The 26,570-nt window shown below is 38.1% G+C and overlaps 2 protein-coding genes across 20 annotated transcripts in view; one reads left to right on the top strand and one right to left on the bottom strand.

Annotated features, from left to right (window-relative positions):
- The window catches only part of LOC106998958 (uncharacterized), a 113,189-nt gene that overhangs the window by 666 nt on the left and 85,953 nt on the right, over nt 1-26,570 (top strand). For 4 of the 17 annotated variants that reach the window (XM_078005256.1, XM_078005269.1, XM_078005259.1 and 1 more), the window contains exon 2: nt 5,432-5,805. The exons of 11 other annotated variants lie outside the window; for them this stretch is intronic. The gene's annotated coding sequence lies outside the window, so the exon portion shown is untranslated. Of the gene's footprint in view, nt 1-5,431; nt 5,806-23,513; nt 23,626-26,570 lie in introns of all 17 variants that reach the window. 2 more of the 17 variants (XM_078005261.1, XM_078005263.1) reach the window with 2 other exon arrangements.
- Nucleotides 871-21,604, bottom strand: MYOT (myotilin). Of its 3 annotated transcripts, XM_078005274.1 has the most exons (11): nt 21,472-21,565; nt 18,534-18,618; nt 18,052-18,182; nt 13,002-13,176; nt 11,383-11,484; nt 8,178-8,227; nt 6,949-7,081; nt 5,462-5,669; nt 2,521-2,686; nt 1,719-1,852; nt 871-1,504 (listed from the first exon to the last, which is right to left on the bottom strand). In XM_078005274.1, exons 3-11 carry the CDS (start codon nt 18,060-18,062, stop codon nt 1,332-1,334), a joined length of 1,152 nt encoding a protein of 383 aa, XP_077861400.1. In that variant the 5' UTR covers nt 18,063-18,182; nt 18,534-18,618; nt 21,472-21,565; the 3' UTR covers nt 871-1,331. The 3 variants fall into 3 exon arrangements, with proteins under 3 accessions (XP_077861400.1, XP_001106921.4, XP_077861401.1); XM_001106921.5 differs by having other exon boundaries at nt 18,052-18,618; nt 21,472-21,604; XM_078005275.1 differs by lacking the exon at nt 18,052-18,182.

Here is a 26,570-nt window from a genome sequence, read left to right as displayed (position 1 = left end):
GAAACCTGCAAAGAAAACACTAAACAGTTTTGAAAGTAAAACAGAAAGCCACTTTTGTTATTTCCCTGAAAGAGATGTAGAATGATGTCGATAAATGCTGTTTTATGTGTAGATAAAAAGCAAAACTGGGCCACACAGTAGTGAGGGTCAAAAACTACCATTGATGAGAGGAACAGGAGAGGCCTCGCAAAAGGCTGCCAGCCAGTGAACTAGCGGCCCGAGAGGGAAAAAAGCTTTGGAATAGTTTTAACAAAAGGATTTGGGCTTTCCTGTACTGGGACTCTCAGCAGTTCATAAAATTATGCTTTCTAAAGTAAGAGGTTATCTGAAATTGAAATTATTGGAGGAAAAACACCCATAAATAGGTATTCAAATTTACATAATAGTTGGTTTTTTTTTTTTTTTTTTTTTTTTTTTTTTTTTTTTTTAAGAGAGGGAGTCTCCCTATGTTTCCCAGTATGGCCTCAAACTCCTGATCTTAAGGGATCCCCAGCTCAACCTCTCCCAGCAGCTGGGACTACAGGGCTGTCAAATTTACATTAACTATGAGAAGCAGGTGACCTCTAGAGACTATTCTTATTCCTTTGAGCATAACAGACTGAAAAATCCTGAAGAATTAGAGACCTGTTTGGTTAAAACAAAATCACAAATTCGGTAGATTCAGTCATGATTTAAGTTAATCGTGGTTGCCTTTGAAGTGCAAACCATGGAAAGTCTAGCTCAGTTTTCTAGAGGAATTGGCTGAGCTGTAAGTGAGCTTCACACTGTTCTAGAATATAACATTCCTCTTTTGGAACTTGTTATTCATAGGTTTTGCTGAGTGGAGTTTTATTTTACAGATCTAGACTTTTGTGAAGAGGAGACAGTCCGTTTTAAATATTTGAATTTTATTCTCTTTTGACATAAAACTGTGGAACACTCAGATAATCTATACCATGTTAGTATTCCTACAAGAGAAAACGGGTAAAACAGTATTTAGAAAGCAGTACCAATAAACGTTATTACAAGCATTAGATGTGTTTAAAAAGTTGATACTAATTTATAACCTGTAATTGTTAAATGTGTATGACTTAAATGTTAAAATCCTGTATTTTAAGATGGTCTTCTACAGTTACAAATCCATATACCCAGATTTCCTGTAGGCTTCACAAATTGGAGGAGTACATAGAATGTGCAAGAGTCAAAGGATAAATAATATTATAAATATATATTAACTATATTACCTAATTAAAACCATAATCTGTTAATACAGCTATGGATTAATTTCAAAAAATGTAATCAATTATATTACTAATGGTATAGTTGGCTGTTTTCCAATGTTGGTAAAGTTATTAAAGTTCTTCACTTTCATAGAGTCCAGATTGAGCTGCCAAACGCTGAAATTCTCCTTCTGGGTTAAAAGCTTGTTTTACATCCAAACCTCTCCCGTTTAGTGCTAAATATTTGCTGAATGTTGGTCGAACCCGTAACTGCTTAGGAGCTGGAAGAGTTTGGTTTGGACGTGCTGAAATAGATCACATAAAAGTTGATTCAGAAAACCTGTTCTAACCAAATTGGACACCTAGGTATTTATTATCAGACAGGAAAAGAAAAAAGAACCAAAGCTGATTATATATAGGGAAAATCTCTCAACTTTTATACTCTGCTGGAATTTGCATTTCTTATTAAATCTTCCTAGTTAAATCCGTTATAATACTTTGGTTAATAGTATGACATACCCGTAACGTCTAATCTTGTGTTACATGTGGTCACTCCAGCTTCATTAACTGCTGACACAGTATACCACCCAGCATCTTTCTTGTTTACATCTTTTATCAGTAAAGTAACTCTTCCAGTGTTATCTTGATATAAGCTGAAAAAAATTTTTTAAGAAATGAAAGTACAGGAATTATTTCTGGGAAGTGGATGTCTCTAACCTACAGTCAGACTGAGAAGAAAAAAACATTTGAAAATTCCGAAGCTGTATCTATTTATTGCCAAATAGCTATTGGTTTTCTTGAATTAAACATTCCCCCTTGGGTGCTGTCTCCCTCTGCCCTTCAGTCTGTCCCCTGATCCCTGATGGTCTCTGTCATTCACTTGGGTGTGTCTGTGTTTGTATTTATGTGTATTTATAGGGGAACCGGAGGGGTTCTGACCTGTTCCCTTATCTGTCTTCTACCTTCTCCTTTGTTTAATAAAGGCTGAAGCTTTTTGTAAAGAAAAAAAGGAAAAGAAAAGAAAAGAAAATATCCCCCTTTAATCTTGTTTATGTCATTTATTTCCTTGAGCCATCTTTCATCATCATTGATAAAAAGATAAATCCTAGTCTGCTTTATGCCTTACATTTCCGATTAGTGGAATCTGGCTTACTGAAGTTTTCTTACATTTATTATCTAATATATATTTTATTATATTATTCTTCAGTGTTTTAAAAACTAGACAAATTGAGATAAATGCATGCCATTTATAATGCATGTTAAAAAGTATAACTGGATTCGCCCAAATAAGCTATAGTAAGTCTAGAAATACATATCCTACCTTATTCGGTCAGTGTTGAATTGTACCATTTCATTATTTCTTTTCCAGAAAAGCTTCGGTGGAGGTATAGCCGAGATCTGGCATTCTAGTTTCACTGAGTCTCCCTCTAAAACTTTTTTGCTCTGTGGTTTGTAGATAAACATTGGTGCTCTTTTATGTTCTTTTGCTATATATTAATACAAAAATTCAAGTGTTTGAAATATTGTAAAAAAGGTATTAAATCATTATGAAATTTGTATGTTGATATTAAAATGTTAAAACCAACAGCAACAGAATTAGAAACTTTTAGTTAAAAAGACATGCAATACTATTTTATTACACCGTTCAGAATTCTAAACTCTAATGTAATGATTCATTGAATTGATAATCAGATAATTATATTTCATTAAAACTTAAGTCATATTTTTTTTTTTCTGAGGCGAAGTCTCGCTCTTTTGCCCAGGCTGGAGCGCAGTGGTGCGATCTTGGCTCACTGCAACCTCCGCCTCCCAGGTTCAAGGAATTCTCCTGCCACAGTCTCCTGAGTAGCTGGGATTACAGGCGTGCACCACACCTGGCTAATTTTTGTATTTTTTTAGTGGACATGGGGTTTTGCCATGTTAGCCAGGCTGATCTCTTAACTCCTGGCCTCAAGTGATCTGCCCACCTGAGCTTTGTAAAGTGTTGGGATTACAGGCATGAGCCACTGTGCCTGGCCCAAATTTAAGTTGTATTTTTTAATCATCTCATCTACAGGGAGGCGGCATGAGTGATGGAAAGAGTATCAGACAACTTGGGTTCAAATTACCTAGTGGCTCCACGAGCCATGCAAAACTGATAAAATTTTGTTTAGTTTCTCTGAATCTCAGTTTTATCTATTGTTTAAAAAAAAAATCCAGGTAGTAGTAACTGTTGTGTCTACCACACAAAATAGTTGTAAGGAACAAATGAGATAATAAACAAAGAGATACTTTGTAAACTGTGAAGGAATATGGGAATATCAGTAATTATTATGACCTTGTTTTCCTACCTGAGGGGAGAGAGGAAAGGATAGTTCAGTACCATAACCCTGATTTTTCTGAAGGAGAGATGAGATTAAACAGATGGCAGCCAAGATCTCTTTCAGCTCTACTATTGTAGTATTTCTGAAGCAATTGGTACAAATAAGATTTGCCTAAACTTTAATCACTTAAATTGTATGTGTTTTTGAAAATTTCCAGCTCACTAGTTTTTCCCTTAGGTTGAGGTCCTTTGGTATATTATGGAATAATCTTAAAGATTTTTGTATTGATCTGGGTGGAATATAAACTCAAGAAATAGTTTATCCTTTAACCTGATCAAACTTTTGTATAATAAACAGTGAATTATAGCAAAATATCTCTTATGCAATATACAATGGTTTAAAGTATTAAAAATGTGGTATGGGTTGAGTATCCATTATCTGAAATGCTTGGGACCAGAAGTGTTTTGGATTTCTGATTTTTTAAAAATTTTAGAATATTAGCGTTATACTTGTTGAGCATCCTTAATCTGAAAATCCAGAATGCTCTAATGAACATTTCCTTTGTGTGTCATGTCGATTTTGGAGCATCTTAAAGATTTCAGATTTTTGGTTTAGGGATACTCAACTTGTATATTTAAAGCACTTAACGTGTAAAATTTAAAAACTAGACACCAGTTTTATAAGAACTGCCCTACTTAAGACAGATTTGAGACATAAATGTAGCCATACCTGTTTTCTAAAGCAAGTAGGCCTGTTTTGGTTATAATTAGAGATTAGTTTCCTAGTAAAAAGGACATAGTCTAAGATTAAAAGTTGATATTTACTCTTAATTTTTTAAGAAATTTTTTAAAACAAGGTCTTACTCTGTCACCCAGGCCAGAGTACAGTGGTGCAATGGTGCAATCATAGCTCACTGTAACCTCAAACTCCAGGCTCAAGTTAGCCTCCCACCTTAGCCTCTCTAGAAGCTGGCACCACTATGCCCAGCTAACTTTTTTTATTTTTATTTTTATTTTTTTATTTTTTTTATTTTTTTTTTTTTGAGACGGAGTCTCTCTCTGCCGTCCAGGCTGGAGTGCAGTGGCCGGATCTCAGCTCACTGCAAGCTCCGCCTCCCGGGTTGACGCCATTCTCCTGCCTCAGCCTCCCAAGTAGCTGGGACTACAGGCGCCCGCCACCTCGCCCGGCTAGTTTTTTGTATTTTTTAGTAGAGACGGGGTTTCACCGTGTTAGTCAGGATGGTCTCGATCTCCTGACCTCGTGATCCACCCGTCTCGGCCTCCCAAAGTGCTGGGATTACAGGCTTGAGCCACCGCGCCCGGCCAACTTTTTTTATTTTTTGTAGAGACAAAGAAGGTCTTGCTATTTGTTACCCCGCTGGTCTCAAACTCCTTGGCTCAAGTGATCCTCCCACCTTGGCGCCTCTTAAAGTGTTGGGATTACAGGCCTGAGTCACTATACCCTTCCTACTCTTCAATTTTAAACTATGTATTTAACATTATGACAGATTGTGATAATTTCATAATATCATGAGTCAGATTGATTATTTTTATTATCCTCATTTTGGAGAAACAAAGACCAGAGAAATGATTAGACTAAGATTTTTATTTTGAGACTCTATAGTTACATCTAGAAATGCTTATGCTTCCTTATTTGGTTTGTCTAAAATTGTGTGACTTATTTTCTTTCCAGAAAAGCTTTGGTGATAGATCTATCATTCTAGTTTCACTGATTTTCCTTTACATATATATGTGTGTGTGTGTGTGTGTGTGTGTGTGTATGTGTGTATATGTATGTATATTTTTTCCTGTGGTTTGTAGATAAAAATGGACAGTCCAATAGGTTGTGTAGACATTAACCTTAAATATGAAGTCTGCTGGGCTTTTCTTTTAAAATACCTTCTTTTTTTCAATACTTCTGGATTTTAAGGAATTCTCAAGGGTCTTTTTGGAGGCTTACCAAGGACATCCAGCTGCACAGTGAAGGTGGCTTCTCCTGCTCTATTCCTGGCAACACATGCATAAGCCCCTGCATCTGAAGCTCTGACTACTTCAAAGATGAGTGAATGAAGACCCTTCTCAGACACTATCATTTTGTGCAAATCATCTGATTGAACTGGTCTTCCATTTAGATACCATGACACATCAGGAGCTGGCAATCCGCTCACCTAGAAAGAAAAACACAAGGAGATGGCAGAATTTTAAAGTAGTGCATCACTGAAACCTATTTGTCCATATATGAATTTAAACAGTTCCTGTATCTGAGTGGGTTTGTGATTGAAATGCAAAACAAGGGCTCAAAAGGTATTTATACTTTTTTAAACAAAACATTGGAAAATAAGATCCTTGAAATTAATATAGTATTTTTAGACTAGCTCAAACCATAACTGTTTTACATGCAACCTCAGTCTCTTTATGAACTCTTAATTACTATACTTAGAACATTAATTTATGTTACGTTGGTTTCTATAAGGAATATAGAAGTCATATTGCTTTTCTGGCTAAATGTGACTGCAAATGAAGTCACAGAGGCACATATATATGAGGCTTGCTGATCTAATGAGTAATTTTTCTAAAACAGAGTGTTCTTGAGCTATAGTTTGGCATATAAATGGCAATTTGTTAAGTGTTTTTACATAAACTGTTAATGAAATCCAAAGCTTTAACACTAACTTTAGTTCATAAGGAATCTGGAAAAAAAATTTTATAACGAAAAGTTCTCCAAAATAAGGATAATAAAAATATAACCTCTTCTAAAGAGCTTTCCTAGTCTGAGGGACTCTTTTAGGGCAAGAGAAAGCAGGGTGGCTTGAATTTCTTGATAGAGGAGAATTGGAGAAACGTTATACGTTAAGCCTGAGCACAGTGGCTTACGCCTGTAATCCCAATACTTTGGGAAGCCAAGGTGAGTGGATCGCCTTGAACCCAGGAGTTCTAGACTAGCTGGGCATGGTGGCACGTGTCTGTAGTTTCAGCTGCTAGGAAGGCTGAGGTGGGAGGATGGCTTGAACCTGGAAGACAGGTTGCAGTGAGCTGAGATTGCACTCCAGCGTGGGTGACAGAGCAAGACCCTGTCTCAAAAAAAAAAAAAAAAAGGCATTATAGTTTAAAAATTCTATTGTTCTGATAGCTTCACTTATAAAGAGTATTTATGAGGTATACCTATTTACTCGATTAATCCTCATAACTTTTTGGGGTATTTGTTATCCCATTTTACAGATGAGGAGACAAAAGCACAGAGAGGTTAAATGACTTGTCTAAAGTTGCTTAGCTGGAAAGTGGCAGAGCCAGAATTCAAACCCACATCAGTTTGGCTTCAGAATTTGTGTTCTTGTCCATTGTACATTGTACGTAGTGCTTTGCAAGCTATGAAGTAGGAAAAGGACATTTTTCAAAACAGTATCCCATTGTTAATTTTCCCCCAGTACTTTTGAACTCTTCTCTTACTTTGAAGTCCATTCTGCAGAATCTTCCTTCATCAATCGACATGTTCTCTGGCACTTGAATGAAACGTGGTGGGTAAAATTTCTCCTGGATTGCATCCTGATCATTCACATCTCCCCTTGAGGATGATCTACTTCTACAAGAATATTTTGATAACAACTATGTGTAAATATTATCATTGCTTTTCATTTTGCACAAATATAGTTTAGCCATCAACTTTACTTTTTTTGCGATGGAGTTTCACTCTTGTTGCCCAGGCTGGAGTGCAGTGGCCCAATCTCAGCTCACTCGGGAGGCTAAGGCAGGAGAATCGCTTGAACTTGGGAGGCGGAGGTTGCAGTGAGCCGAGATCACGTCGCTGCACTCCAGCCTGGACAACAGAGTGAGAGTCTGTCTCAAAAATAAATAAATAAATCCAAATTAAGTTTTTGACATTTTTCTATAGGGGTGGTGTGAACATGTATATGGTGATATTCAGAGATGTATTTCAGTTATGCCAACCTCCGCCTCTTGGGTTCAAGCGGTTCTCCTGCCTCAGCCTGCCGAGTAGCTGGAATTACAGGCATGTGCCACTACACCTGGCTAATTTTGTATTTTTAGTAGAGACGGGGTTTCACTATGTTGATCAGCCTGGTCTTGAACTCCTGACCTCAGGTGATCTACCCACCTTGGCCTTCCAAAGTGCTAGGATTACAGGCGTGAGCCACCGCGTCCAGCCTAGCCATCAAATTTGAAACCAGAGAATCTACTATTTGATCTGATAGTGTAATAACAATGGAGAGAGGCCATAGGGCTGTATTTACCTGTGGCATATTTGATGACTATTAGAAATGGTAGCAATTTAGAAATATCTGGTACAAATTGTACATCTTAGTTTCTCTTTTACAGTGCCATCAATTGATGAAGAAATGATCTATTAAAATGCCCAGTACCCAGTAGATTATTCTTACCACCAAAGATTGTATAATTAGAATTGGGTCTCCATTGTCATGAGAAAATTGTTTAATATAGAAGCATGGTCCTGGCTTGTTTGACCAAAACACTAAAAAATTCCCCTGTGATAGTTTTGATAACGTCAAAATTTTGGTCGTCATCTCAGACATTAGAAAATACACATTGTATTTTTTAAAAGATATAGAGTAGGCTCGAGGGCTTTAGAAATATTACATTTTTAAGCTGAAAATATTTTAGGTAGGAAAACGTACATTTCTTTAAAATTAAAAAATTTTTACCTTACTTGTGATGTAGGAACTTGCAGTCGCGCATGTTCTGAGTTGTGTTGCTTGAAATTAAAACAAAGTAAGAATGTTTACATGCAATTGTTAGCTTGAATGAAGCAGAATTAAGTATAGTTGAAAGGAACATTCCTATTTTGGCTGTATTTGTACAGCCCTGGTAAGTTCTATACATTCATCTTTTAAGCACTTAAAATACAGTATACTAATATACTACCACTCTAGCAAGAAAGCCCAGAATTAATAGGACTATTTAACAAATATTATTTATGAAAATTAGCTAGACTTGGAATTGATGGTGGTTCATTTTTCGGATGACTATTTTATGACAAAGGATGATGTGTCTCCCTGGTGCATTTGAAATGAGAGCGCAGAGTACAGATTGTCCTTTAGTAAAACAGGAATAGACATGAAGTCACTTGTATTGGCAGTAGATACAGGGTATTATGCCTGCTGCTCAAAAGTGGCACCAACAGCAGTAAACACATATTAGGCTGGAAAATTCTTCTCTTTTTAGCTCATGGCACAAAATCCTGATGGACTTCACAAAAGGTATGTGTAGAGCTATGAACAAGCTTTGTAAAATAGCATTAATTCCTGTTTAATAAAGTTATATTTAAGCAAACATCTTATAGGATTTATATCCGAACACCAGAAAATTATTTCTATTTGAGAATGAAATCAGGGATTTATGAAAATTATAAGAGAACTAATTGATTAAGTAGTGTATATTTTGCATTTCACTGTGCCTAGCACAGTGGAAGATACAAAGTGGAAAATACAGAGCCTACCCAAAACGGTGTAGGAGCACACAAAATCTGAGTACAAATAATTTGCTTTGGGATGAATCTATTTAGCTAATGTATTTTGTCATTTTTAAGGAAAAAGTCTTACAAATCTGTAACAATTTTTGGCTAGCCTTAAGGTTCTCTAAGCAGAATATCCAAACAGCTGGTCAATTCAGTGATCAAACAAATCAACTAATTTTTTTGTAAAGTAAAAGTAATCCAATTAAAAATATCCAGGCTGGGTGTGGTGGCTAACGCCTATAATCCTAGTATTTTGGGAGGCCAAGGCAGGTGGATCACTTGAGGTCAGGAGGTCGAGACCAGCCTGGCCAACATGGTGAAACCCCATCTCTACTAAAAATACAAAAAATTAGCTGGGCATGTTGGTGCATGCCTATAATCCCAGCTAGTTGGGAGGCTGAGGCAGGAGAATCGCTTGAACCCGGGAGGCAGAGGTTGCAGTGAGCTGAGATTGCATTGCTGCACTCCAGCCTGGGCGACAGAGCGAGACTCCGTCTCAAACAAAAAACAAAAAACATCATCAGTATAATATTGCTTTGAGTAATTCCCCTAATAGTGATGAGTTTGTGTCTCATTTTTGCTATAATCTTCCATACCAAGTGCAGAGCCCAACATACAAGTAGGTTCTCCATGTAAATTAGTTGAATGAACAAATTCATGAACTGTTTAGTAGCCAAAAATAAATTTAAGTTCTCTTTTTGGTTTCTAGTTCTTGCTCTGGTAGACACTCATCCATCCTTTTTAGTAGGTGTAGTTGCATCAAACAGAACCAAAAAACTTAATTTCAAAGGCCGGGTGTGGTGGCTCATGCCTGTAATCCCAGCACTTTGGGAGGCTGAGCTAGGTGGATGAGTTGAGCTCAGGAGTTTGAGACCAGCGTGGGTAACATGGTGAATCACCGTCTCTGCTAAAAATACAAAAATTAGCCAGCATGGTGCGCGCACCTATAGTCCTGTCTGTTCGGGAGTCTGAGGCATGAGAATCACTTGAACTTGGGAGGCCGAGGTTGGAAAAAAAAAAACTGAATTTCAGTTTTCTGCCTTTGGAAGCTAGGAATACTTGTGTTCCTAATTTAATCTCTTTGGCTCCCAGTTTCTTGTGGACTTTTTGGAGGGATTGAAAGGTAACTACAGAAGGAAGAGAGTGCTAACATTCAGTCTACCTGTCCAACTGAACATTTTTCTTTTTTTGTTTGAGATGGAGTCTCGCTCTGTCACCCAGGCTGGAGTACAGTGGAGCAATTTTGGTTCACTGCAATCTCCATTTCCTGAGTTCAAGCGATTCTTCTGCCTCAGCCTCCCGAGTAGCTGGGACTACAGGTGCGTGCCACCACGCCCAGCTAATTTTCATATTTTTAGTAGAGTCTGGGTTTCACCATGTTGGCCAGGATCGTCTCAATCTCTTGACCTTGTGATCCACCCGCCTTGGCTTCCCAAAGTGCTGAGATTACAGGTGTGAGCCACCGTGCCCAGCCACCGACTGTACATTTTCTTTGGGATTAAGTTTACTTGTTAAGTTGAGGCCAGGTGTGGTGGCTCACGCCTGTAATCCCAGCACTTTTGGAGGCTGAGGTGTCCCAGCCTGGCCAACATGGTGAAACCCCATCTCCACTAAAAATACAAAAATTAGCTGGGCCTGGTGGTGTGCACCTGTAATCCCAGCTACTTGAGAGGCTGAGGCAAGAGAATCATTTGAACTCGGGAGGTGGAGTTTGCAGTGAGCTGAGGTTGCACCACTGTACTCCATCCTGCCTGGGTGACAGAGCAAGACTGTCTAAAAAAAAGAAAAAAAATCGATGAGGTGCAAACCTGTGGGATATGCCTCCATAAAGTTAATCCCTTCTTGGAAAGGATACATTTGTTAATCTTGGAACAGTTGCTCATGAGGGTTTTTTTTTTTTTTTTTTTGGTTTTCAGAAAGCATTTTTTGAAAACAGGAATATAACAAACAGAATTGGATGTTTCATTAGTACCACAAGTATATTTTAAAACATTGAAATATTAAACAGCTTGTGAGAACGGTTATAGTTACTCTCATTTAGAATCTTAATTTCTGTCCTATTGAAGGTTCACAACCCATATATTCCCTGTCCGTGTAGACACTATAGAGAGTCCTAGGTCTAACTGACCCATAAATGTTCTGATGAAAAATACCATTAGACTTCTGGTGTTTTGACTTTTGTGACATTGTGTATCCAGGTATTAGAACTACCAGAAAATGGGGTAAAATGTGGTAAAATTACATATATATGTTTATCATGGTCTCTTTATGTATCCAATGGTAGATGGAACTGACCGACTTTTATTTCAGATGCTATTTATAAGCATTTAGAAAAGCAGACATTTAAAAATCGCACAGAATAAAAATACTCCACTTAGAGCATTTTAATTTACCTGTGAGTCTTGTGCACCACTGTCATTCTGAGCTTGAAACACGGCAGCTGCATTCTGTGGTCCTAGCAATCTGCGAGCCATCTTCTCTTCATATGTTAGCCGCTTTAAAGAATTTATTGAGACAGTAATTAGATTTAATAAAAGATGTTTGTACAGGTGTACCTTAAAACCACTACTATAGGTCAGAACTTTAAAGAAGCATAGTTCTATCTATTGAATGATAGATTCTATGTTTTTTTTTTTTTTTGAGGTGGAGTCTTGCTCTGTCACCCAGGCTGGAGTGCAGTGGCACGATCTCGGCTCACTGCAACCTCCGCCTCCTGGGTTCACGCCATTCTCCTGCCTCAGCCTCCTGAGTAGCTGGGACTACAGGCGCGCGCCACCACGCCCAGTTAATTTTTTGTATTTTTAGTAGAGGCGGGGTTTCACTGCGTTAGCCAGGATGGTCTCGATCTCCTGATCTCATGATCCGCCCACCTTGGCCTCCCCAAGTATTGGGATTGCAGGTGTGAGCCACCGTGCCCAGCTGATTCTATGTTTTTTTTTTTTTTAAAGTATTTTCGTCCATTCAAAGCATTTTCCTTCTATTCTAGTACCATTTCCCTCACTTGCAGTAAACGTTCACTTAGGCTTTCTTTTTGCTCCTGTGACAGGCAAGCATAATTGCCCTTAAATAAGGATCTCCTAAGTAAAGGGAAATTCAACCCTTTCCTCTGTTGTTCTGCATGTTCCAGTCAGCTTTATTTTTGAATATAATACTTCATGTCCTCACATTCAGAAGTAATTTTTATTTAATTTTAATTAATTAATTTATTTTTGAGACAGAGTCTCACTCTGTCGCCCAGGCTGGAGTGCAGGGGCAGAATCTCGGCTCAAGGCAGCCTACACTTCCTGAGTTCAAGCAATTCTCCTTTCTCAGCCTCCCAAGTAGCTGGGATTACAGGCGCATGCCATCACACCTGGCTAATTTTTGTATTTTTAGTAGAGATGGGGTTTCACCATATTGGTCAGGCTGTTCTCAAACTCCTGACCTTGGTGATCCACCTGCCTTGGCCTCCCAAGGTGCTGGGATTACAGACGTGAGCCACTGCGCCCAGCCAGAAGTAACTTTTATTAAGTGAGCACTGAATATTTGATTGTATTAACTTCTGATCGAGAGCAGTGCAACTGATAGGCTAAATGTATTTGTATTAAAGGCATATAGTCTGTTTAAAGGTAAGTTACTAATATAATATACACAATAAGGACTACATGATAAGAATTATAGCTATAATTACCTGTCAATATTATACATCAAAGTACACTAAGTTGACTTGACAGTAATTCCTAATAGTTATTTGGGCATCAGACATAGTTTGTGAGAGGGTAATATTTAATAACAGAAAAATTTCATTAAACCATTCAGATAGATTTTTCATTTGCTTCATTCTTTTACTACTGTAAACCAAGAGGTGATTTCATGCAGAGAGAAATGGAATAGGGCCCAAATATTCCTTCTTTTTAGATAATCTTATTCCTTGCTGATTATGTGGACATAGATATGTGAGATAGAACTTCCTTATTAAAATTAGACTTTATGGTTTAAGTGGCCTTTTGTACAAAATAGACATCTTGCCCACTTGATTTCCATTATGAAGAAGGGTGTCCTTGCATTTCAGCTTTCTTTCCAAATCTTGAATCAAAGCTTCTTTTGATCCTTGTATTTCATGATCAGGAGTTCTTGGTGTGGGCTTAGCATTTGCAGTTTGGGATGGCTTAGCATTTACAGGTTGGCCAGCTGAGAACTGTTGATAGCTGTAAAAAGGAAAAAGAAAAGATTTTAAAAAAGAAAGTCTTGGCCTCATTTTGCAAGTTACCTTTAGATATGTTAAGTTTGCCACTCAGTACTGCTAGTATTATTAAAAACAAATTGCCCAATAACAGTCAAGAAATATTTTATAAGAATGGTTACTATCTTTTTTTTTTTCCTTTTGGCAAATGGAAATTAAGTGGCAGGAGGAAGAATTTAGATTAGACATAAGGAGGATGTCCTTCCTTGAAGGTCTTCCCTAAGGAATGTGAGAGTAAGTCTAGTTAGTGGCAGCTTGAGAGCTCTTCCAATCTTATGACTAATATCTTAAAAAAATTTTTTTTTTTAGATTCTGGGAGTACATGTGCAGGTTTGTTACATGGATATATTGTGTGATGCTGGGGTTTGGCCTTCTAATTATTCCGTCACCCAGGAGGTGAACATAGTACCCTATAGGTAGTTTTTGAACCCTTGTCCACCTCCTTCCCCCCTTTCTGCTTTTGGAATCTCTAGTGTTTATTGTTTTGCATCTTTGTGTTCATATGTACCCAATGTTTAGCTCCCATTTATAAATGAGAACATGCCCTATTTTGTTTTCTGTTTCTGTGTTAGTTTGCTCAGGATAATGGCCTCAAGCTGCATCCATGTTACTGCAAAGGACACAATTTTGTTCTTTATTATAGCTACGATGACTGAATTTCTTGTTTGATTTGTGGGTAGATATTAAGTGGTGGTGTGCTGGAGCTGCTTCCTATGGGCCGATTTTTAACATCTTTTCCCAGCTTCCTGTGATTTCATGTTATAGTTTGAAATCAGTTGTGGTGGAAATATTTACACCAGGGAAATTGGTAAATATCACAAATAATGGCTCTTTCATCCAATGATTGTTAGACATTTACCAGCACACCACTGGCTTTTAGTGAATAATCTCTTGCTTTGAATGGAGTCTACTGTTTACACAGTCATTGACTTTCCTGTAATTTCCAATTCCTGTTAATTTCATATTCTAGAAAATCCAAGTATTTATGGAACAATGTATGTAACAGTGAATAACTTCTAAAGTAATGACAGTTTCTTCAATACTGCTGAAGTGATTTTTAGAGAAAGAATAGGATGATTCGAGGAAGGAGAAAGAAATGTAAACTGGAAAAAAAGCAAATAAATAGTCTTTATTTCAAATTTTGATCCTAAATTTTTTCTAGGATGTCCTTGCCCCTCTCATATTTCCCTTGTTGATTCTGATAGAGGATAGGGTGGTATTTAGAGAGTCCGGTATTTTTAGATCTGTTATGTAGCTTACATGTATCACAGTGCTTTATTTAGTTTTTACCTAGTTTATCCATTTAGAGCCCTGCAGGGGCTAATCTTTATTTTTAACTTTTATTTATTTTTTTGAGACAGAGTCCCACTGTGTTGCCCGGACTGGAGTGCAGTGGCGTGATCTCGGCTCACTGCAACCTCTGCCTCCCGGGTTCAGGTGATTCTCCTGTCTCAGCCTCCCAAGTAGCTGGGATTACAGGCACCCGCCACCATGCTAGGCTAATTTTTGTATTTTTAGTAGAGACGGAGTTTTGCCATGTTGGCCAGGCTGGTCTCAAACTCCTGACCTCTGGTAATCTGCCTGCCTGGGCCTCCCAAAGTGCTGGGATTATAGGCTTGAGCCACCACACCTGGCCTGTAGGGGCTAATCTTTATTAATCTATTTAATGTGAGGAAACTAGCCACTGCCCTCAATGAGTATTTTACCATTATTATAATAAATGTTCTCCGGCCATCCAGATGAGACAATCTTGGTCTATTCTCTGAAATGATCCTTTCCAAATATTCTCAAGGATCATTAAAAGGACTTGTGAGCTAAGTAGAAATGTATTTCCTCCAAGTAGGGCCAGAGTTTTAATTTTTATTGGCTTTGGGGACTTGGTTAGTAATCATTAGATTGTAAACATTCTGGAGAAAAAATGTGTCTTATTTCTTATCATTATATCATTTATATCCACGAACATAAAGCATGGGTATAGGAGATACTATCAGTTGAGTGAATGAGTGATTTTCATGGTATTCAGGACACTCTATTGAAAGCTAATGATACACATTTCCTCTCCTGACATTTCAGGTCTTAAGATCTTCATTGTTGTCTATATAAATCTTTAAAGTTTGATTTGTTCAGTTAATTAAATAGCCAAACAAAATGTTATTTAAAATAGTGACTTTTTTTTAAGATTGAATTCCTAGATCAAAGTGGCAAAATCTCTTTGGCCTTATAGATCTCATATTTTTTCAATCATATGAAATTATAACAGCCCACTTTTTTTTTTTGTTTTTTTTTTTTTTTTTTTTTTGTGGGGGACAGTTTCATTCTTGTTGTCCAGGCTGGAGTGCAATGGCATGGTCTTGGCTCACTGCAACCTCTGCCTCCCTCTGTCTCCCAGGTTCAAGCGATTCTCATGCCTCAGCCTCCCAAGTAGCTGGGGTTACAGGCGCCTGCCACAACACCCTGCTAATTTTTTTGTATTTCTTTTAGTAGAGACAGGGTTTCACCATGTTGGTCAGCCTGGTCTCAAATCCCTGACCTCGGATGATCTGTCCACCTTGGCCTCCCAAAGTGGTGGGATTATAGGTGTGAGCCACCACGCCTGGCATAGCCTACTGTTTTTTTTTTTTTTTTTTTAAATGCTAGCTTACCATCTTTATAAGTCACACATTTGTTAATGTGAATTAGCATTAAATAATTGTTTTTAGACATGTCATATCTGGGAAATTCTGAATATATCTGAGAAATCCTGAAGGATTATCAAAACCAATCTTGAGAATCACTGATGTATACGTAACCTCAGTCACTTTGTTCGCTAAATACCCTCATTATTCCCAGTTTAGGTGGATTAAGTGTTATGACTTGATAAATGTTCCTATTTACAAACTAATAATACTTTTGCATGCTGCTTTATAGGTTCTTTCTCTATCATTAGTTACCTAACTCCTTAATATTGCTACAGACCAGAAAACTGAAGCACTGTGTAGGTAAAGCGCTTGCTGAATTTCACATAGCAAGCTTTTTGGAAGGAATAACTGAGTTCCCCTCAATTTTCAGTCTGTGGTTTGATCAACTGGGTAAAATGTTTAAGAGCTTCTTATTGATGAAAACCTAAATAAAACTTTCAAACTTCTCTAGGTCAGAATCCAAGGGATTATTTTGAAGTCAGGGCAAACTGGAGCCCATCATAACAATGAGGGAGTTGTGCACAAATGTTCAAAGGACCAGGGCTTTCCACTCTGTACAGCTGGACACAAAATGGGTATCAAGTAGCTATGGGAAGATTAAAGAGTTATCTGTGGTTGCTGAAAATGGAACAGCTAAAGTGGATCTTTGATCTCTGGTTTGGGGACCTCCTAGGCTTTATTTCTTACTATATTTTTGGCTTTCTTTCTCTTTTCTTAAGTCTTTGATAACTTTCTTTTCTGGGTAGTAATTTGAAATATGATTGAAAGACTTTACTAAGAAAAACAGAAAAAATTCTTTTAGATTTTAAAATGCTAATATAGGAAATATGGAAATAATAGAAAGCTAGATGGAAAATGATCATCTGAGTAAATGTAACCAAGAAAGATCTACTATATATTATGAATATAAAGGGAATTTGGGAGGGAAGAGAAAGAAAAGGCTCTCAGTTATTGAAAACATCCTTTTAAATTATTAGGTTAAACCTTTGAGAATGCCATTTTTGTAGGTCAAAAACAGTTGACTATCAGCCATTTCAAATGGTTCAACTTAATGTGTCTAAGATTCTAACAAATGTTTTTGGTTTTCCTGATTTTTATTTTTTTAAATATTGAAAAGTTTTTTTTTGCAAGTTGAATTGCTATAGGCAGGAAACTAGATTTCCAAAGTTGTCACCACTAATAGGAGTTTCTAGAAAAATTAGCCTCTAGAGAAGATTGCGAGAAACTATCAGAGTTGAGTAATGTATTAGTAAGGCTGCAACAAAACATATTCCATCAGACAATTTTTGAGATGCCTCTGATTTAATTCTCTGATGTTCCAGCCAGCCAAGGAACCGGAAAGCTGATAGCCTTTAGTTTGCGTAAGCACAAGGTATTCAGTTCATGTTTTAAAAAAAGCATAACCACCATGTCCTTTTTCATACTAGGTTCTCCTAGGACAGTCTTAGGGTAGTTGAAGTAGCACATGTTTGTATTAGTCCTTGTATTTAGATCAGCCCAACTAATTTGAACAAGGTGTGGTTTTAATTACCAAAAGAAACCTTAAGGTCATAAGCCTTCATCTATTCAGGCCTTCCTTCTTCTGATCACATTAAGGAAAATGTATATATTCAAGGGTCTGAGTTCCAGATTTTTTTATTTGTTAATTTAAGAATTTTTGAGCCAAGTGGATATTCAGGATTAGAGGGGAAAAGGGATAGGAAGAAAAGACTGAGAAGAAACTTAATAGCCTCTGCTTATGTGAGAGGAAATCCTATCTGAAGAAGAGCAGACAGGTGTGCATCTTAGCCGAGCCCAGAACCAGAGGAATTAAATTTACAGCATGAGGAGCTTAGCTTAGAACTAAAGGAAAAGTTCATTGTTCTTGGGTATGTGAGAAGTTATTTTTTTCCAAGATGGAAAATAATGGGTAAATAATATTATGGCGTAATAGGTAATTTGGATTCAGCTCAGCCTGGACACTGGAGAATGGTCAGATGACCTCTTATTGCCAGTACCCTGGTTCAGCATGTTCTAGTAGAACTATGGAATGAGACTGTAAGGTCACATTGCCTTTTTAAATAGTAAAGAATTAACTGCAGCATACCCCCAAAACTCCTACCCCGATGCAAACTCCTCAGATATAATTTCACTATACATACGGTATATAAAAATTCACTTACTTGGAATCCATAGCGGAAGGGATTTTACTGCTATTGTAATCAGGCTGTGATGGTAATATGGAGCTGAGGAAGCTGGCTGGGGACTGGTTATAGGTGGTTGTAACCCTTTGGCCTGGGTTGGAGCCAGCAGGCTGCTGGGGAGAGGCAGGGAAAGCGGAGGAGGACATGGTGATGTGAGAGCTCACTGTTGAGGAGGCGGAAAATCTTTGCTCTGTACACTGGCGGGGCTGGATGGTAATGGAAGACTGTTTGGTCTGGCTAGAGAAGCTGGAGGTTTCCGGTCCAGGAGGCTGCAATCTGGAGCCACATGGGTTTTGGGACTGGATGAAGTGTTTTGGACGTTCGTAGTTAAACATGCTTAGTTGGTATGTGGAAGATGAAGGCAAGTTATTACTATAATGATTTGTTCCTGGAAGGGTGGGGCCCTGAATTTGGGGCCACAAGCCTGGAATTACAGAAGGTTGCAAGGAATCAGAAGCAACCTTCGTCTGCTCTTCCTTGTTGAGATCCTGAGAATACTGTGCTCCTGGCTTTGGTAGAGTGAGCTTCTCTTGAAGAATATTGTTCCTTCAAAACAAGAAAATAATTGTTACAATATTTGCTTAAACAATAACATTGTTTATGTGACATCTTTCAGATCTTATGTGCTTTCCCTCCCTCCCTTCCTCCCTCCCTCCCTCCCTCCCTCCCTTCCTTCCTTCCTTCCTTCCTTCCTTCCTTCCTTCCTTCCTTCCTTCCTTCCTTCTTTCCTTCCTTCTTTGTGTGTCTTGCTTGGTCACCCAGGTGATCATAGCTCACTGCAGCCCCTCCAACTCCTGGACACAAGCCATCCTCCCACTGCACCCTCCAGAGTAGGGACTACACGTATAAGCCACCACACCTGGCTAATTTTTCTTTTTTTCTTCCTCTTTCTTTCTCTCTTTCTTTCTTTCTGTCTGTCTGTCTGTCTGTCTGTCCGTCCCTCCCTCCCTCCCTCCCTTCTTTCTTTCTTTCTTTCTTTCTTTCTTTCTTTCTTTCTTTCTTTCTTTCTTTCTTTCTTTCTTTTTCTTTCTTTCTTTCTTTTCTTTCTTTTCTTTCCTTTCTTTCTTTCTTTCTTTCTTTCTTTCTTTCCTTTCCTTTCCTTTCCTTTTCCTTTTCCTTTTCCTTTTCCTTTTCCTTTTCCTTTTCCCTTTCCTTTCCTTTCCTTTCCTTTCCTTTCCTTTTTTCTTTTCTTTTCTTTTCTTTCCTTTCTTTCTTTAATAGAGACAGGGTCTCACTATGTTACCTAGACTGGTCTTAAACTCCTAGCCTCAAGCAATCTTCCTGCCTCAGCCTCCCTTGGTGCTGGGGTTACGGGCATGAACCACCGCACCTAGCTGAGTGGATTGCTTTTTAACCTTACAATTCACTGCTGCTTTTTCTCTCCTTGATTCCAAACTGACCATATTACTAAACTAGATATTAATTAAGGAGTGATTGTATGTATATGTTTGTGTGGAATATATGTTACAGGCTGCATTCCAGAGCCACTTACAAATTTTTCTGTTTTTATTATGTATTTTTAAACAGAATCATACCCTATAATTCTGTTATTTTTAGATTATACTTTCTAGTTGTTGGTCTTGATGTGCTTTTAATTATTTAGAGTTTTACTTTTTATTATTTGTTTAGTATGTATTTTAGACTAATTTTGTTTTTTGGTCTTTTTTTTCTTTTTTTTCTGCCACACCTTTGGAGATCTCAGATAGACTAATTTTGAAATTGATTTTTGCTGTTTTACTTTTTCTTTTCAAATGGCAAACAGGACGCATACAAGTAAATAAGACACGTATGAATTTAGTCTATACCTTACCAAGAAAAGACAGGTGCCATTCCTCCTGCTTAGCTCTGTAGTGGCCCTCCTGCCTTCCTACAGTACATCCTCATTTTTTCTTAGATGAAACATTTGCCATGAAAATCAACCTTGAAGGATTGTATTTGCCTCTGATTTTTTTCCATTAGTATGGTAAACCTAAGCAGAACTATATATAGACATTACACACAAAGACTAGCCTTATAAATTGTTTTAACACTAATCCTGTTTTCATTGAAAATATCAGATAAATTGATTCAAAATACATTTGCCTATTTTGTTTCACATTGTATAAGCCAATACTGAGATAATGACAAATCAAACTTTTAACGGAAAAATTAACCAAATTGTTTGTCATCATTGAAATGAAGTCTTGTAATTATTTTAGTTACTGTCTTGGATAAAATGTTAATAAAACTTTTCCAGACCAAAGAGTTTCATCGTAAATAATAGGATACTTTCAAAAAATAGTATTTCAAGGTTGCCTATGTAGTTTAGAGTTAAATTAAAACTAGCAATTTTAGGAAAAAACAGAAATGCAACTAAGCAGCCAAGTGAAAGACGCTATTGAAAAAGAATACTTAAAAAGTTAAATATTCCTTAATTTCAAGTTTATGAACACAAATACATTAAACTAGAATGCATTTTAGAAATGAACTACTTTAGGCATTTTAAATTGCTGGGGAAAAACATCCTGCAGGAGGGCCTTGAGTAGATCTTAAAAAAAAAGTCTATATCAAGACAAGTAGTTTTGTAGTTATCGGTTTATTCAGTCTGTTGCAGAATTGAATCCAGAGTTTGATTCCTAAATTTCTTTCTGGGCAGGTACATTATTGAGGCTCATTTCAGATAGCAAGGAATAAACCAATTATGAAATAGTAGATATTTTCCAAAAGCAGTTCCCTTTTTTTCTTTACATATATTTTCAGAATGTCAACTGTCTTGTACATGTTGATATTGGCCTACATTGTTAATAATTAGCGATATTTTTAAAAGCCTAATTAAAAATATGTTATTTCATAAGTTTCATTTTATCCATGTGTCAACAAAATTTTATACAGACATTTACACAGGTAATTCTGTAAGTCTTTTCTTTATGTTTGTAGTTACTGTTCAACAATTCTATAGTAGATTCTGTTATTTGACAGTATAACTTTATTCCAAATAATGTTAAATGAATTTCAAATATTTTTATAAATAAAGTAGTATTCAGTCTCCTGTTTTAAAAATCTTAACATTTTTTTCCTATCTCTAATATAGCATAGATTTGCACAGAGGACTGATAGAGGATATGTTGCATTCATAAGATATCACCACAATTACATCAGATCAAGTGTCCCTTTTCAAGGAAAAATGGTGATTTAAAAATAATGAGACGCAGCTGTCTTTCCTTCTATCATTTGTATAATGCCTTCCAGGCTCAGTGAAATGAATGAGTCGTTTTCTCTTTAAATCTTCATGTAATATCATTATAATGTTGTGGCTTTGAAACTTTTTATCTGAAAATCATCTTTGTATACACTCATCTGATTTGGACAGAAAACAAAAACAAGACCTAAAAGTGTAGTAGGAATAAAGAAGGGACTTACCCGTAGTTCCAGAGGGTGCCAGCGGGGTTTAACCCACTATTGAAGGGAAGGAAGAGGCATCTCCTTCCCTCACAGACTAATCTAGTGGCTCTGTGCTTAGTATTATAGCACCACTGACTTTTATCAGCTGCCAAACAGTGACATCTGATGTGCTTGCCTGTCCATCTACCTATGCTGGCATGTCAAAGTAAGAGTCCACAATCTAAACAATATCTCAGATGTCTTAGTGATATTTAAGGAGTGGGATTACATGAGCTTCTTTTCAAGCCTCTTTATTTTAGACGTGAATTTTGACTATGAACTTTAGCAAGCTCATGTGAGGGAAGGGCGGTGAATAGGGAAATGGGAAAAATAGAAAAAAACCCTCTTATTTCTTTATTATGGTGGGGACTTTGAATTTTCCCAATTTAAGAGACAGGACTAAAAGGGAAATAATATTTCAGGAGTGGAGTTCATCTATCTATTATACTAAGACTTCCCCAGGAATAAGACCAGTGGTAGATGGGCTCCAAATTGATTTGTATTGCATAATTCTTCATCTGAAGTCTTTTTTTCTTTTGCCTAATGAGAGTAGGATTCAATAATAGATTTGAGATCTCTCAGTACTAGCAATTTGTTCCAAGGTGAGGGCAGTCTGCGCAAAGCAGGAGACCAGGGTCATAGTGACATGTCACTGGCAAGGTAGGGAGGTGGAAAAACATGATTGTGTTTCTTTAGCAAGTTTTCTGAATCCATATGGCATATGCCCCTTTCGCCTAGTACTTTTATTCTAAAAGAGTTTTGAAACAAGAAACAACCAAACAAATAAGCAATCTATATAATTAGGGCTGTCAATGTATGTTCATCTCCCTTTACTCCTAAGAGTTATATAGTTTCCTTTCACTTTTTGTCACGGAGACCATCATGGTATTTAGGTTTCCATTTTTGTGCAGGGAAGTAAATAATTGCAGAAGAATAAAATGTTGAATAAACAAACGTGGTGAAGTAGGGTAGGTGGCATGAGGATCCGGCCAATGGAGTAGAATTATCTCCATGGGGTGGCTTCAGTTCCCCTCCCTCATGAGTAGATACCCCAATCTTGATTGAATTAACATGTACATTAGGGTCCAGCAAATAGATGTTTAAGCACATATGAGCCATGTAAAATTCTTCACAGCTGACCATGTAGGTGTACCTTTCTTTGGTGTTCAAAGAAAGTTTGATAATTTCTGCCTGGGCGCGCAGCCCTTAGTAGAAAAAACATGCTAGACTTGGTGAGTAGGTGGTTGCCTACAAAGTCTTATTTCAGGAGTCTCCCAAAATATTCCTTAACATCTGTTCACTGATATTTCAAATTCCATTAATAGAGACAAAGCCTTTCCATCTAAATTAGAGAGACTTAAAATGCAAATGCAAGTGATAGAATAATAATAGCCAGTATATAGCATTTATAATGAGTAAGACACGCCTTCAAGCATTTTATTTTATTATTAGTTTTTTTTTTTTCAGAGGCAGGGTCTTACTCTGTCACCCAGGCTGGAGTCCAGTGATATGATCAGAACTCACTGCAGCCTCAAACTCCCGGGCCCAAGAGATCCTTCCTCTGCAGCCTTTCAAGTAGCTAGGGCTACAGGCATGCACCACTATACCCAGCTAATTTTACAATTTTTTGTAGAGACAGAGTTTCGCTATGTTGCTCAAGCTGGTCTCGAACTCCTGACGTCAAGCGATCCTCCCACATCGTCTTCTCAAAGCACTGGAATTATAGGCATAAACCATATGCCCAGCCTATCTATTCTAGGCATTTTAAATGTGGTATATATGACTGACATTTGGTTCTGCTGGAGAACAGGGTTTGATTAGGGCATGGAAAAGGAAATAATAGATTTGAGGTCTCTCTGTACTAAAAGTTTGAGCTATACCTCACCAGCCAAGTAGGGAAGACATCCAGGACAACCTGCTAAATACCCGATTTTGCCTACAGCACGTTCTAAGGGTACTACACTTGAGGAAGAATTTAGTTCTGCTTACTCTTTGTCTTTCAAACTTTGCCTCTTCTCTAGGTCTTTGTGAGATACAACCCAGGTTACAGTGTGATAAATGTGATAGCCTCCATGGTACATCAAAGCTAAAGTTCTTGCTATAATAGGGGGATCAAGAGATGATTTAGGAAAGGTAAGTAGGTCCTCTTTTACGATACCATTCTCAGTAGTCAGGGGTCTATATTTAATAATCTACTGTAAATCTGTTCCTGCCTTTTAATGTTTGATTTGCTTTTTTGAAAGGTCATTTGTTTCCTCACAAATATGGCTATTTGAATGGTTTAATTGCCTATTTGAGAAAAATCATAGACTCTTAAGACTGGAAGAATTATTACAATGCCAGATGGGTGAGCTTTTACTACAGTCTGCTCATAAAGACAGCCTTTTCCATTTCTTTTTCTAAATTATCAGTAAGGGCCTTCAGTAAATTACTCAAATGCCTTACAAAACACAGTAACTTCCTACTATCTCACTGAAACCTTTCCTGTTACATGTTAAGGGAATTCCTTGTCTATCAGTTTCAGAAACGGGGTAGCTATTTAACTGTCACTCATCCCTCTTCATTTATAGCTCTTGTCTTTCAAAAATATAAGGTATATATGCTATTGTAAAAAAAAAATGGTGCTGTGAGCTTCTTCTAAAGTCAGAGGTCAGATGTATGTGACAAAACTCATTTCTGTTATATCAACTGGAAAGGAATATGTCGCATTGAGGATGGAAGAACTAAAGAGTAAAGAAAGTTTTATTTTAGTTCACACAAATTCACTGTGGTTATTAAAGTTCTGTGTAGACATATAACGAAAGGGAATCCCATTGTAGCATTTATAATTTGAAATATCCAGTCTAGCATTTGACTCAATCTTATATTAATTATTCCCAAGCAAGAAATTAATGGAATCCATGGAGTTTGGAGTAAAAGAATACAAATGATAACATTAATTTGGCTAATGCTCTACAACTTTCTAGACATATTTACCTCTTGTTATCTGTTTTTGGAGACCTGAGTGTGAGCGCCCACTCCACCACATACATGCTGTGTAGCCTTAAACAAGTTGCTTAAACTTTGAGCTTTCATAACTAATTGAAAAATGAGGCTAGGTATGGTGGTGCATTTCTGTCATCCCAGCTACATGGGAGGCTGAGGTGGGAAAATCGCTTGAGCCCAAGAGATCGAGGCGCAGGGAACCATGATCACACCAGTGCACTCCAGCCTGGGTGACACAGCAAGACCCGGGACCCAGACTCCCCCCCCCAAAAAAAAAAAAAAGTAGTACCAGATTTACCAACCTAAATCAGATGATTGATGAGAGACTCAAATGAAATGGGAAGTCGTATAATGGACATTCTGTGGGTTTATCTCCTTAACTAAATTGTTTCTGAGGGAGGGACTGTTTACTACTTATTTATCTTGCCTAACACTGTGGCTCATAGTAGACACTCAATAAAAACTTGTTAACTTTTATGGAATATTTACCCAATAGTTTTCTCCACAGATGATTTTACTAATGAAGATGGTCATTTGTTATGAAAGATATTAACTTATAAATTCAAGGTCTTTTAAAGTTTTATTTATTTGCTTATTTTTATTTTCAAGATGGGTTCCCACTTGGTCTCTGAGGTTGAAGTGCAGTGGCACGATCATATCTATTGCCGCCTCGAACTCCTAGGCTCAAGTGATCCTCCTGCCACAGCCTCCCAAAGTGTTGGGATTACATGTGTGAGCCACTGTGCCTTTTAAAGCTTTTTTTTTTTTTTTTTTTTTTTTTTTTTTGAGACGGAGTCTCGCTCTGCCGCCCAGGCTGGAGTGCAGTGGCCGGATCTCAGCTCACTGCAAGCTCCGCCTCCCGGGTCCAGGCCATTCTCCTGCCTCAGCCTCCCGAGTAGTTGGGACTACAGGCGCCCGCCACCGCGCCCGGCTAGTTTTTTGTATTTTTTAGTAGAGACGGGGTTTCACCGTGTTAGCCAGGATGGTCTCGATCTCCTGACCTCGTGATCCGCCCGTCTCGGCCTCCCAAAGTGCTGGGATTACAGGCTTGAGCCACCGCGCCCGGCCCTTTTAAAGCTTTAAAGGCTCACTTTCTTTCTTTTTTTTTTTTAAAGACAGGGTCTTGCTCTGCCCTCCAGGCTGGAATGCAGTGGCGGGATCACATCTCACTGCAGGCCTGACCTCCCCAGCTTAAGCCATCCTCCCACTTCAGCATCCCAAGTAGCTGAGACTACAGACATGAGCCACTACACCCAGCTAATTTTTACATATTTTTGTAGAGATGGGATCTCACTGTGTTGCCCAGGCTGGTCTAGAAGTTCTGGGCTCAAGCAGTCCGCCTGCCTCAGGCTGCCAAAGTGCTGGGATTACGGGTGTAAGCCACTGTGCCTGACCTAGGCTTACTATTTGTGTGTGTGTGTGTGTGTGTGTGTGTGTTTGTATGTTTGAGACAGTGTCTCGCTCTGTTGCCCAGGCTGGAGTGCAGTGGCGCGATCTCAGCTCACTGCAACCTCCGCCTCCCGGGTTGAAGTGATTCTCCTGCCTAAGCCTCCTGAATAGCTGGGATTACAGGTGTGTGCCACCACGCTCGGCTCGGCTAATTTTTGTATTTTTAGTACAGAAGGGGTTTCACCATGTTGGTTAGGCTGTTCTCAGACTTCTGACCTCGTGATCCACCTGCCTCAGCCTCCCAAAGGCTTGCTATTAAACACAGGTATGTAGAAAAAATTTAGATAATTAGTATTGGCCGTCTTCCCAAGGCAAGCCTAGCATGCTTTGTCACCCAGGCTGGAGTGCAGTGGTGTGATCTCGGCTCCCTGCAACCTCTGCCTCTTGGGTTCAAGCGATTCTTGTGCCTCAGCCTCCCAAGTAGCTGGGATTACAGGCATGTGCCACCACGCCCAGATAATTTTTGTATTTTTAGTAGAGATGGGGTTTCACCATCTTGGTCAGGCTGGTCTTGAACTCCTGACCTCAGGTGATCTGCCCACCTCGGCCTCCCAAAGTGCTGGGATTACAGGGGTGAGCCACCATGCCAAGCCCCTAGGTTATTTTTTAAACAATATTTTGATTTGAGGTTTGCGTTGAGGGGT

The sequence above is a fragment of the Macaca mulatta genome, chromosome 6, assembly GCF_049350105.2.
Source record: "Macaca mulatta isolate MMU2019108-1 chromosome 6, T2T-MMU8v2.0, whole genome shotgun sequence".
Taxonomy (NCBI): domain Eukaryota; kingdom Metazoa; phylum Chordata; class Mammalia; order Primates; family Cercopithecidae; genus Macaca; species Macaca mulatta.
Note: the sequence above shows the minus strand (reverse complement) of the source record. Positions and strands in the feature narration are given on the sequence as shown.

What these genes read in the sequence shown, in the direction of transcription:
- MYOT (XM_001106921.5), bottom strand. Translation starts at nt 18,407, where the DNA reads ATGTTTAACTACGAACGTCCAAAACACTTCATCCAGTCCCAAAACCCA. An exon ending in TTCTTCATAATGGAAATCAA is followed by an intron (nt 11,485 to 13,001) that starts GTGGGCAAGATG and finishes AATTCTTTAAAG; the next exon opens with CGGCTAACATATGAAGAGAA. An exon ending in CACAAGATTAGACGTTACGG is followed by an intron (nt 1,505 to 1,718) that starts GTATGTCATACT and finishes GATCTATTTCAG; the next exon opens with CACGTCCAAACCAAACTCTT.